This window comes from Ochotona curzoniae, unplaced genomic scaffold (assembly GCF_017591425.1).
Source record: "Ochotona curzoniae isolate NIBS_2020 unplaced genomic scaffold, NIBS_Ocur_1.0 contig_64, whole genome shotgun sequence".
In the NCBI taxonomy this organism is placed as follows: Eukaryota; Metazoa; Chordata; class Mammalia; order Lagomorpha; family Ochotonidae; genus Ochotona; species Ochotona curzoniae.
The window spans coordinates 51,789,799-51,803,413 of record NW_024466502.1 but is presented as its reverse complement, the minus strand read 5'-3'; the positions used below and the strand labels follow the sequence as shown (position 1 = coordinate 51,803,413).

The 13,615-nt window shown below is 38.1% G+C and overlaps 1 protein-coding gene across 1 annotated transcript in view; it reads left to right on the top strand.

Annotated features, from left to right (window-relative positions):
• NBEA (neurobeachin) overlaps positions 1–13,615 on the top strand; it is a 483,658-nt gene that overhangs the window by 450,308 nt on the left and 19,735 nt on the right. Inside the window, exons 46-50 of the mRNA XM_040991525.1 lie at positions 3,126–3,215; positions 5,587–5,779; positions 8,407–8,478; positions 10,321–10,476; positions 10,948–11,118. Coding sequence (XP_040847459.1) covers positions 3,126–3,215; positions 5,587–5,779; positions 8,407–8,478; positions 10,321–10,476; positions 10,948–11,118 — 682 coding nt within the window. The remainder of the gene's footprint in view (positions 1–3,125; positions 3,216–5,586; positions 5,780–8,406; positions 8,479–10,320; positions 10,477–10,947; positions 11,119–13,615) is intronic.

Genomic DNA, 13,615 nt, shown 5'->3' with positions numbered 1-13,615 from the left:
CTGCATTGCCATGATTCATGGGGTTGCATCCTGTATTTCACCAAATCACTCTCCTTTTCATAGCACCTACCTATTTGACAACTGGTCATCAACAACTCCCTAAAAGTTAGGGAGGACAGAAAACATGATGCTGGGGAGCAGATGAAAAAAGACAGGAGGCACTTACTGCCCGATCATGCATTTGCTAACAGTAATAAGTATAAATGAAATGGAGGGTCCAGTGCAGTAGGCTAGTGGCTAAAGTCCTCGCCTTGCATGTGCCAGGATCCATCCCATATGGGCGCTGTTTCTGATCCTGGTGTCCCTGCTTGCCATCTAGCACCCACGTGGGAGACCTGGAGAAAGCTCCTTGCTCCTGGCTTCGGATCAGCTCAGCTCCCAGCCAGTGATTCACGAGGGGCGTGAATCAGCAGAGGGAGGATCTTCCTCCATCTGTCCTCCTTTCTGTATATCTGACTTTCCAGTAGGAATAAATAAACCTAAAAAAAAAAAAGAAAGAAAGAAAGAAATGGAACGTAGCAGAAACAGCACGCCTTTCAAGATCAGAATAACTATATATTTAAACAAGAGTAAATAGGATAACCAAAAGATAGCATTGAAATAAGATGCTTTGAGTCCTGAAGACATATGATAAAGATCACAGGTAAGAGGTGTCCAGTTTGGTTTCAAAAGAAACACAGGTTGGGGCTGGCATCGTGGTGCGCTGATTGAAGCTTCCTTCTGTGAGGTCAGGGTACCATAGCCTGCCTGCCTCACTGTTAATCCAGCTTCCTGCCAATGCACCTGTGAAAGCAGCAAAACGTGGTTCAACTACCTGGGCTCCTACCACCCACCTGGGAGGCCTGCTTGACGTTCATCCTGATCCAGCCCTAGCCGTTGTGGCCATTAGAGAAGTGAAGTAACAGATAGAAGATTCTCTGTCTCTCCGTCTCTGTCTCTTAGCTCTGCCATTCAAATAAATATTTGAATTTTAAGCAGTAATTTTTCAGTGCATACAGTAGATTAGCCTTTTTATTAAGATTTATTTATTTATGCATTTGAAAGGTAGAGCCACAGAGAGCTCTTTCATCACTGCTTCACTTTCTAAGTAGCTTCAACAGTTGGCCTAGGGTCAGGTTGAAACCAGCAGGCAGGAACTTCATCTGGGTGTCTCATGTGGACCTGGGGGCCTAACCGCTCAGGCCATCTTCCGCCAGCTTTCCAGGCATATTAGCAAAAAGCTGATTGGATACAGAATAGTTGTGACTTGAACTATTGCTTGTATGGGATGCTGACAGCACAAGTAGCAACTTAACACACTGAACCATAAAACTAGAATCAAGAAGTCAGGTAAAGCAAACTTGCTGATTCATTCCTTCAATAACATTTAAACACTACCTACTAGGTATATGACAGTGATCTTGAAATTAAATGGGTTGTAATTTAATTCCCAGCCTCTTCTTGACATGAGGTCCTTTTTATGAGTTTTGAAAACTAAGGCAAAGTATCTGTTGTTAGACAAACTATCCCTGATCCTTGAAGCCATATATTGGACAAACGCTTATAACAAGGGCAGCTTTAACAAACTATTGCCATCCCCCCTCCTGCACCCAAATAATTCTCAAGAGTTGGTGAATAATATCAACATAAATAGAAATGGTTTCTTTCCCATTTTGTAATAATAAATCGTGCACTGAGGAGACAACGTATGATGACGTCTATGTGATTACAATTTAGTTAAATAGCCTTGCTAGGCACGAGAGTGGACACCATGCAGATAAATGTATACATTAAAATTGGACAGCACTTAAAGGAGATTTAATAATTCACCCAAATGCCTCTGCAAATAAAACCAAAACCCCATTTGTGCAATTGTTGAAATATGGCAGATAATGATGCGTTCATGTTTAATATTGCTAATAAATTTGGAAGTTCACATTTTATGGATAAACATTTTCTTGAAATGCATTCTAGGAGGACAGACTGTTAAATTTAAGTACTTTATAAATGAGAATTATAGATAGCGATACTGGCAGTGCTCTGTCAAGAACCATCCACCAGCTTACCTGCATTCCTTCAAGTACTTAGCAATAGTTTTCGTATTTCACTTTTATGTGCAACCAAATTGCATACAATTCGGGGGGAAAAAATTAGCCTGCTAACAGACTAATGATGATAGTAAATATTGTGCTTCTCCTTGTTGACTTAAACTACATTCTTATAATAATACAGAAAAAATATTCTGCTAAATCTAGCTTATTATATTGAAATATTTTGCCTATAAAATTTATGAAAATACCCAAGTGTTTCTCTTTGACACACATACACACACACACACACACACACACACACATACTACTGTAAACTCCAGGCAAACTGAAATCTAAGTTATTTGTATTCATTGAAAAAATTAAAGTCTCATTAATATTTCCATCTGTATAGGCTCTCATGTGATAGCATATAGCTCAGTATACCTTAAGAATTCATCCCTCTTTTGGTGAGTCTTATCTGACATTTCAGGGAAATTTTGATAAGTGAATTAATAGCTTATAAATAATATTCTAGGATTCATCTTAAAATAACAAAGCATATATGTTGCAATGAAAATTGTGCCGTATTTAATTACTGCACAAAAGTCTGGTTTTGGGGATTTTTCTTTGTTTTTAACTGATTGCCCTGTGAATGGATTGGAATGTATGATTTTCTGAATTTTACTTTGTTTCATTGGTGGACTCTATGCCTTATGTTTTTCCTCCCCATCAAGATTCCAGAAGCTTATTTTATTAGAGATCCCCACACATTCCTTCTTACAAAGGACTTTATTCAGGTATACGTGTTGTGTTTAGTATTAAGAATATTCTTTGGTCTATAGCTGCATGCATGAGCTTACAAGTTAGCATTTCCACATTTAACTCCAGCTTCTGAAATAATAGTGACCTTGGTTAACTGAAGCATGGTGGAAGAAAAAGTAAAGCTTGTCTACAAATACTAACACTTGGATGAATCTGCACCCTGAGAAAAGAGCACCTGGTGGTGTTTCTGGACTTTTTTCATGGCTGACTTGGGATACACTTGCATTGTCAAGGAGTGTGTTGACCTCTGTCTTTGATGCATATGGATTGTGACAGTCCCCCCTTCCCCTGCAGGCCATGGAGGGACAGATACAGAGCTTTGGACAGACGCCATCTCAGTTGCTTATTGAGCCACATCCGCCTCGGAGCTCTGCCATGCACCTGGTAAGACAAAACAGCATGTGAAGGATTTTTCCTTTCCTTTGTACTTAACTAGAGAGCAAATGAAATAATGATTTTAGCAGCATTTAAAAAGACTTCTTGATTTACCGATTAACTCCTCAGCCCAAGTATACACCAATACCCCAGGAGAAATAAGAGAAAGCAATATAATTCCTGCTTTTAAGTCCCGCATCAGCTAGCCCAATTTTGGATTCACAGAAATAGCCGTCTTCTCTGTGTCTGCCTGTGCAGAAAACTATTCATGCCCGCTAAAGCATGCAAACTCACACTCACACCAAAATCTCATCAGATTTGTGGATTTCTATGAAAAACATAAATACAATATCATATTGTCAAAATCAGTGTTGTGAGACTAGGTAGGACAGGGAGAATGTTTGTTTTAAGAAATGGGGAAATTACAAAGTTACATTATGATCACTGCATGAGGCTGTCCAAGCTTGGTTAAGAGTAAAGAGCCTGGGAACCAGACTTGAATCGATGCTTTCTCTGCCACAAACTGGTAATTTGTGTTTAACTTCTCTGTGTTAGGAGTAAACTAGTATGTACCAGAGACCATTAATGACTCAATGCTAAACTAGCAACAGCCATATAGTAAGTTAGCTTATATCTCTATCAGTAGCCACCTATGTTAAACCTTTATGCAATGGAAACACTCATATGTTTTTTACTTTGATCTGAAATTTGAGAGTCAATTTTTATATCAGAAATCCATTTTTAAGTTTCTCAATGATTACCGAAAATTTCCTTCTTTGTCTAATTTGAAGAAGATAAGAAATAGCCTGGAATTTATTTTTTCAAACTGTGATGTTTTTCACTTTTTTTTTTAACTTTTTTTTGTGGAAAATAAAAATGCTTGCAGGTAAGAATCTGTTTACAAATAAATTGCAGCTTCATCCATCTTTCTAGATTATTAGGCAACAAGCATTCTGATTTTGCGATAAAGAGCTCTAGAATACAACCCATAACATATGTGTAAATAAATGTATTTGCTGTAATTTTTGGCCCTTTCATTGATTTAGCAAATGGTTTTTTTTAAACAAATTTCTATTGAACTCTTCAGTGTGTCAGATGTGACACTGCCTTGGAGGTGCAGTACAGACAAGACCGTCCTCTCTTCCTTCCAAGACTCAATGGTCAGATACCTGGGAAATGTCTAAATACTGCACTTGTTTTAAAACATCTTTCCCTCCTATCTCCACCAGAGAGTTTTAAACCCCATTAAGTTTGTCAATTGTGAACTCTTTTCCCTGAAGCTAATGCTCCTGAGTGGCAGAAGACAGGTTTGCACCCAGCACCAGCTATTCCCATGCAAGCTCATCCACAACCCTCATTGGGGATGTGGGTTGCAGGCTGAAGCCTGAAGATGAAGCATTTTAATAAACTGTCCAGGAGAATATCTGTAACACTTTATTTTATGAAGTTGCTTGGCAGATGCATTTTATTCCCATGTTAGTTTCCCTGCTCAATAATAATAATAGTAGTGATAATAATATTTATCCTGGAAAACTGCCCAGTCACAATTTGTTGCTTTTCTAGGAGAAATTGTTTGAGACCAAATTGACATGAAGCTGCTCATAAAGCAAACGCTAAGCTAAGTTCATGGAGCAGTCAATTCACCTATACAAGAAACAATTACAAAATGTTTGTCAAGTCCACATAATATTCACTTTAAGCATCACTATTTTCTGTCTTTATATAGTAGTATTTATAGTGTTTTTACAGTACTCATCGTATTTATAGTCTATCAAGACGTATGCTAGGTGTTTGAGAAATAAAGCTTGACAAAGAAAAAAATGCTCGCCCTGTGGAAGCTGCCATTGTGGGAGGGAGGACGACAGCATCCACCGTCTGTCGGTGCTGCGTTGTCGTGGCCATTCTATTCTAGTTGTTGAGATCTTAGTGTAGCTGTGATTCCAGATAAACTGTGATCCAGATAAAGGTGAAAGTGTCAGTCAGTTCACTTTGTATTTCTTGCAGACAGTGTCAATCACTGATTTGATTAATTCTTCCATCAATTAGTTGTTTACCTAGAATAATTAGTTTCTGTCACAGTGATGCAGTTGTAGGCTTTCATGTTGCATATGGGCAATATATAAATGGAAACTGCTGGCTGATAATCCAGTGTTCCTTGTCAGCGACTGCAGAGTCGTTTCTTCCCTTGTGCCACCCTCCAATAAAAAAAACTGTAAAAAATATCTGTTTCTGGCAGGTACTCACCAGTAGGAAGTTCAGATTGTGTTGTGTTTCTGCTGTGTATGTGCCGGCCTTATGTGTGTTAACCTCACTCCCTGGACCTTTCACTAACTGTGTTATCTCTTGTTTTCTTCTGTCCCCTTCTCTTTCTACTTAATAGTGTTTCCTTCCACAGAGTCCACTCATGTTTAAGGATCAGATGCAACAGGATGTGATCATGGTGCTGAAGTTTCCATCAAATTCTCCAGTAACCCATGTGGCTGCTAACACCCTGCCCCACCTGACCATCCCTGCAGTGGTGACAGTGACCTGCAGCCGACTGTTTGCAGTGAATAGGTGGCACAACACAGTAGGTATGTGCACCTGAGCTAGCCATTCACTAAAGATTTCTTAAAGCTACAATTGATTTAAGATAAGAAAAACTGTAATGGAGTAGCAGGGGCATGCATTTGCCCCAACAGTTAAGAAACAAGTTAACATTTCCCCCATCTCAGAGTGTGTGTAGGTTCCTTTCCTGGCTCTAGCTCTAGCTCCATGTCGATGCAGACCGCTAGCAAGCAGCAATGATGGCACAACTGAGTTCCTGCTACCCATGTGGGAAACTTAGATTGAATTCCCCAAACCTGGCTGTGGCCCCAGCCCAGACACACCCATTTTGTGCTTTTAGGGAGTGAACAAACACATGGTAGGACGTGCTCACTCTATTCTGTTTAAAAAAATTAAAATAAACACAAAACAGACATAGTATAGCCTGTATGCCACATTATCGACCAAAACCAGAAGAGTAAATGCAAAACCTTAAATGATTCTTTCTTACTGCTGTTGGATATTAGTCCTCCCAGAATACTCTGCTTCATAATTCAATACTCAATAAGTATTTGATCAGTTGAAGCAAGGCCTCTCACTCACTTCTGTCTCAATCTTCCACCAAAACACCCTTAAGTCTTATCCCATATTAAACTTAAGTGGATGTAAATCTGTATTTTCTGGGTGGTGGCCTCAAATCTTCTTGGTTCACTACCCTTTATTTAGCAAATATTCAGATGGCTATCATGTGTCCAGTATTCCTATACACATGCAATGTAGCCATAAACAAGACAAACACCACCTCTATCCTGTGGAGCTTAAAGACCTTAAGAAAAGACAAACCCAGATTAGTCAGTGATTGCACATGCGTTTTCTCCAAATCCGATTCTGAAAGTTCCAGCCAGTACATCTTGAAGTGATAAAATGCTGTTGCAGAAATTTAGACATGTTGATATACTTGCTTAGCCAGGTCAGATGTGGATGTGACCAAATGATTTACTTGGTCCATTGTATCACTTAAGATCTCCCTGGAAGCCCCAGGACTTCCACTGTCTCCAGGGGGAAATAGATGAGCCCTGCTGAGTTAACCTGAATCTTTCCATGTTGCTGACTTCTGCTTTGCCCTGAAAAAGGCAGTGATTTATATCAAAGCTTTGTTTCTGACAAGTCCATGTGTACACCTATTTTATGGTTATTGATGATATCATCAACATGAGGTAGCACATCTTCCATTCAGTCAGAAATATGCAGTAAATGTCTTGGGGGAAACATGATTTAATTATTCACAGAAGTTTTAGCCTTTAGAAGTGGTTTGCATTGAAAGCTAAGAAGGACTAAATTTTCCTTTAAAATTGTTCAAAAGTATTATATATTCTATGACCACCTGTCAAAAACATCTGACTAATAAACTCAGTCAAACCCAAAATATGAACTCCCTGAATGTAGCTTTTAGTGAGATTAATATTTTAGGTGCCCATTTTATACTGGCCACATATTGAAAGAAAGTCCTTTAGATGACAAGAGACCTCAATTTTATTTCACTCCTGTCCCGAAGAAACCTGTGTTCATGATATCCCTGTTTGGTGACAGACTTTTTCTTTGAATCTAGACTCGTCGATTTCCCAGTGGCCTTAGCATTTTGATTGACTCAAGAAATGTCATAATCTTTGTATTAATCAGCTTTTTGTCATTACAGTTAAATACCTGAAACAGTCAACTTATGATGGGAGACGTTTATTTTGACTTACGGTTGTGTATGTTCATAATCCAAGACGAGTGGCCCTATTGGTTTAGTCTCTGGCAAGGACATTCTTGCTGGCAGATTTCCAAAGCACGAAGAACATCATCTGCAGGAAGAAGTTTGTGTGTCTACATCTGTGCAGTGTCTTACAAAGCAACTAGGATTTAATCATGGGGATTTCACCTAAAGACTTAATCCAGTCCAATGCCTTACCAAAGGCCCCATCTCCAAATAATTGGATTGCTTCCACACTCAGAACCATTAACCTGTAATTTTAGCATTTAAATGTCAGTATAAGATTGGGAGACAAATCATGTATGATACATACCAGTCTTCTATTTTACTAAAGTGTTGCTTATTAGGATAAGAAAAACAAATTTTACATGTTTCTATAGCTTAAAGAGAAACATGAAGTCCCATTTATGATGACATTTATATTGCTTATGAAGGTATATTATATGACAATTATTCTTAAAATGATTCACCACATAATTTTAAGAAAATATGTGTGAGTCAGTCTTGTGGCACAGTTGGGTAAACTACTCTTTGCAATGTTTGCATCCAAGATCAGCATGGAGGTTCAAGTCCTGGCCACTCTGTTTCTGATCCAGCTCCCTACTAATGCAACTGGGAAAGTTTTAGAAGACAACCTAAGTATTTGGGCCCCTACCACTTTCATGAGAAGTCCAGGTGGAATTCCTGACTCCTGACCCAGCCCCAGCATTTGTGGCCCGTGAGGAGTGAAATAAAAAATGAAAGATCTCTTTGTCTCCATCTTTGACCGTGTGTGTGTGTGTATGTGTGTGTGTGTTTGTCCCCTTCAAATAAATCTTTTTAAAAAGATTTATATAATTATCATAAAGCAATACTGCTTAGAAAATTTCACCTTCCTAAGAATTTAATAGTAATATTTCTTATTTTTAAAATCGTTAGGTTTGAGAGGAGCTCCAGGGTACTCATTGGATCAAGCCCATCATCTTCCAATTGAAATGGATCCATTAATTGGTATGTTAACACATAAAAATAAATTTTGAAGAAAACTATTAGCAGATTCTTATATGGTTATTTTTCACAAGAATATTTGAATAAAAATTGTATGCCACAAAATTAAGTTACAAATAATATCAAATTACCTTCAAGGATCTGTACAGATCTTAATAGACCATCAAGAACTTTTTGGAATTAAAGCAATTACTTATGGAATTTTCTTAGCTTTTTATACAGTTAGTTAAGTTGATTATAAACAACACAAATCAAGCTGTCCTTTCTTTCATTACGAAATACTCTTTAATAACTCTGTATTGTTTAACATATGAGGACTCAGGTATTACTAAAAGAGACAAATACTGAAGAATGTGTTTTCCAGAAGTGTCTGTTCAATAGGACTAAACATTTTGGGAACTTAAGATATCATATGACTTTCAAACTCTTAAGCTGTTACTCTTTAGCAAATATCCAAATATCTGTAAATAACACATGCACATACATATAAGCCATAGGATACGCCATAACTGAGGCATATCCTTCATCTTTGTCAACTTCTCAGCTTCGTATCTGTGCAGTGGTTTGGAATAATTCTTGTCCTCCCTATCTCGTGAGGTATGTGGAAAATTAGAGAAAATGTTATGAAAAATTATTCTCAGACATCCAAGTTGTGGTGTTTTCTCTTAGACTATTTTACCCATTGACATTTTCAGAAATAAGAAACAGCTATTTCAGTTCATTACAAAATGTTCCTATCCCAAATGCCATTTACATGTCTGTGGGAAGATGCAATGTTTTAGGACCAGGCCTATTTTTAGGGTTTTGTCTAGTTTTTTCTCCTTCCAGCAGACATTGACAGTGAAATATGTGGCTAGTGTGTAATCATGGAAAAATTAACACTTGTGTTCTAATGAATCCAGGACCATTATATAGTTTCCAAATGGCCCAGGAGTTTAGGTTTTCCTTTGCCTTGGTGCCTTTTAAAAATGCTTTTCTGTAATTTTTATTTTTGCTCTTCCTTCCCCAGTAGCTATCTTTATAAGTGCTGGTAAATATCACAGACAGTAGCACTTAGATTTAAATTGGTGTTAGAGAGTGGTGGCAGCGACCTTGTGCATTTTCTGTTTAAGGATTCAGCCCGAGGATTGTTGCTGAAAGGACGGCATAGCACAAGGGACAAGCTGGCATCCAGACAGGCACTGGGGAAATCAGATTGTGTCTGAGTTCCTGCCTTTATTCAGATCCAATCCCAGTGCTGTACATGGATTCCTGCCTGTCTCTTCCTTCCCCAATCTTTCCTACCTTTTCTTTCTTTTAAGTCCTCCCCTACCAACCCGTTTTGGAAAGGCCTTCTGTTTGCTGACCTGAAGCACCCTGTGACTGTCCACAGAACAACAGCCTTGCTCAGATCTCTCCCCTCTGTTTTTTACATGAATTAAAAATGACATTGGAAAATGACAGATGTTGGCAAATGTTACTTTTACATGTCATACTTTTTAAAATCTCTCATCTAGTTCTTGCAGGATACTGATGAACTTGTGCATAGTGAACATTTGTAGAATTAAATGCGTTTATATGCTGTGTTTTAAATCCATTTTCTTAAACTGCTGTGCTTTTATTGTGGAGGAAGTACGTAAGTGTCTGGCATGCTGTTTAAATATGAAATATGGTTCATAAATAGTCACTGCTACTAAAGAAATTCATATTCCTCAAGAGAAAATGTTAGGCTCCTGACAACTTTGGAGTTTTAAAACTATTTCTAAAGAAATGAAACATAAAAGTACTTATTACTTTTCTTCCATAAGTGCTTGGTGAAACTCTTGTGGATTCTTCCTTCAGTTCTTTTTTCCTGTGTGTTTTCAGCCAACAATTCCGGGGTGAATAAACGGCAGATCACAGACCTTGTGGACCAGAGTATACAGATCAATGCACATTGTTTTGTGGTCACAGCCGATAATCGTTATATTCTTATCTGTGGATTCTGGGACAAGAGCTTCAGAGTATATTCTACAGAAACAGGTAATTCACACTGCAAAATATCTTGTTCTCTCCAAAATAACTGTGATTTACAATCAGAGCTTACTATGAAATCTTAATATTGTAGGCTTTCTCATCATTCGCCAATATGATTAGTCAAGATTGAAATTAGATGTTGACACTATAAGCTAATTACCTATAACTTTACTAAATCCTAGCTTGACCCCTTAGTTCTTAGAACAAAAGGAACTGTTATCTCCCTTCCCAAATTCATAGGTAGGAAAAGGTGGTAACCCTTTCTTGAGTATATCCAAAACCTAAGGACGAAAACTTTATTTAAGTCCTTTCCTTCAAAAATCCCTCCTGACATTCTTGTTCTGATTTTTAGAAGCATTGCAGATGTGTACCTGTAACTAGAATTGAATTATTTACTAAGTTTTTGACTCTCTGATTTTTCTTTTAACAAGCATGGCAAAATGAAATGAAATGAAGCCTGTCCTTTCTGTGTTTCAGGGAAATTGACTCAAATCGTATTTGGCCACTGGGATGTGGTCACTTGTCTGGCCAGGTCCGAGTCCTACATCGGCGGAGACTGCTACATCGTGTCCGGGTCCCGAGATGCCACGCTGCTCCTCTGGTACTGGAGTGGGCGACACCACATCATAGGAGACAACCCCAATAGCAGTGAGTGTCCAGCGTTATCCTACAATTATCCTTTCTTTTCCGAGTATTTTTCCTATTTGATTTTCTGGTAGTTTTTCCTTGAGGCTATACATATTTTAAAATAAGAAGTCCTAAGAGCCTGAAACCTAAGTTCAAAGTGTGGAAATGAGCAATTGCTGTCACCTTCCTCCTGGGAGAACCCCAGATCTCCTCAGCAGCCGTCCACAATCTCCACATGTCCCTGTCCTTCAGGAATTCCTTTCAGTATCACTTGGTTCATTAAACCTCATATGACTTATTTCAACAGAATGTCACTTTTTTTTTTAATAAATTCAGATTTTGTTTGTACCTCAGGATGTTTACTGCTTACTGCTATGCAGCATAGCAAGATTCACTGTTTACTTCCTTACGAAATCAGGAGTATGCCCTTCAGGGTAGGCGCTGAGAATACAAAAACCCAACAAGACTTCATTTCCCTGCTGGAGGTCATTCTGTATGTGTTTTGTGTTCAGCAGAGTTCCCTAAGATGTCCTGCAGCATGCACAAGTGGAGAGCGCCCATCGTCATAGCACTATCTTGGCAAACACTGTGTATGTCGGCCTCTTCACATAAGCTCTGAAAACCCTACAAAAATAAATCTGTTGGTCTTCACAAACCAGTCTTTTTTCGTTTTGCTCAGGCAGGAGCAGTTAGTAATCCCTGGAACTGTTGTTGTGAGTAAACAGTGGGGTAACTCAAAAGTGTTTCCTTCCCATCCCAAGCTTCCAATGGCATGCAGGGACACGTCAGATGTTTTCAATAAATATTGTTAGATGACCTACATAGATAAGAAATTGCCTAGAGATCTTACTGCTTGTTATTAACAATCTTCAGTAGTTAAAGTGCATTCATTCCTTGTAAATCACAGCCTGGTTTCTATAAAGTGTCCTTTAGTGAAAAGTGCCTCAACCAGAAGTATTGCAGTATACCTCATACATCAGTCACAGCTTCAGTGACCGTGCAGAACAGACAGAAAAATTAGCTTGGGTAACACTTCAGATATAGTGCAGATAAGAATTTCCCAATAACCTAGTGAATCTGCGATTGAAACTTTGTTAATATCGATTAAGAAAGACACGAGATGCCCTGTTACCACTGCGTGCCTGGAGGCTACCGTTGCTGGTCACCTGCAACCCATGATGCATCTAGACTGGAAACTGAACTGTATCTGCCCTTCAACCCCATTCCCTCCCCAGCTATTACTCAATTTCACAGGAACACTGCAAAAAACTGGAAGTGGCTTTTGATGTTCCATTAGAAACAAAGGTCCCGTCATGGTGGAGGGGGAAAAATGAATATATGAATATATATATATATATGCATGTATATATTATCTTCTTGTTGCTCATAGCTAGATTTAATAGTAGATAAACTAAAACTGTGTTGGAAATTACTGGATGTCTCTTGGCAGAGACGCTGAGCAAAAGAAAGGTACATGTAAGTCTCAGCCTTAAATTATGAATTATCCGTTCGCTGCTTTATTTTCTAAAGACGTTTAAAATCAAAAGATGATTAACTATCAGTTGATAATATTTAAATAACTGAGACTCCATAGAAAAACAGCTATATAAATACAAAATACTCACATTAAATCTTAAAAATACTGAATATATTTGTTAAAATTTTAGCCACAAACCAAGATAGGATTATCTTTCCCGGAAATTATGCCAACCTTCCCATTGATTTCCACATGCTTCTGACCCTTCTGTCCAGTTCACTGTGACAGTGGCTAGGCCAGGGTCTAATGATGAAAGAATGTCAGTATGTACAGGAATTTTCAAGAAATTATGGAAGGGGCCAGCATTATGGTGCAAAAGGTTTACCTGTTACTTGTAATACCAGTGTCTCATATCAAGTGCTTTGGCTTGTGCCACCATGTAACAGACAGGATGGAGTTCCTGGCTCCTGAGTTCAGCCAAGCCCAGCTGTGGCTTTTGTGGCCATTGTGGTTATAAACCAGCAGATGGAAGATCCCTGTCTCTGTCTCTCCTTCTCTTTGTTGCTCTATCTTCAAATAAATAAACATGTATGAACATAAATATACAAATTATGAAAAAATACTCAGGCCTTTCAGAAATTTTTGCATCTAGCTAAGTTCCCTATACAGAGTATCTCTTACATGAATCATAAATTTGCGCCATAAAATGTTTTATGTCTTTGATACAAACTATTATACAAAAAAAGCTGGCTTCATCTCCTTGCCATAAAAATAATTACCAGTAAAATAAAAATAAATCAAAGAAGCTGACAGAGTATAGATACCTGACTACTTAATGACTCATTGGTCTGTTAAAATGGTCAAACTAATAGCATAATCAAAGAGTTTTTTCCAAAAGTTAGTGAAAAATGTGTATTATGAAGAAACTATGCGTGAATTTCACAAATTTTTCGTTGAGATAAATTTACCTTTTACTTCTATTTTCCCATAGCCTTTTAAAAACTATCCTCATATCTGCCTGAGCAGAACAACCACATACAC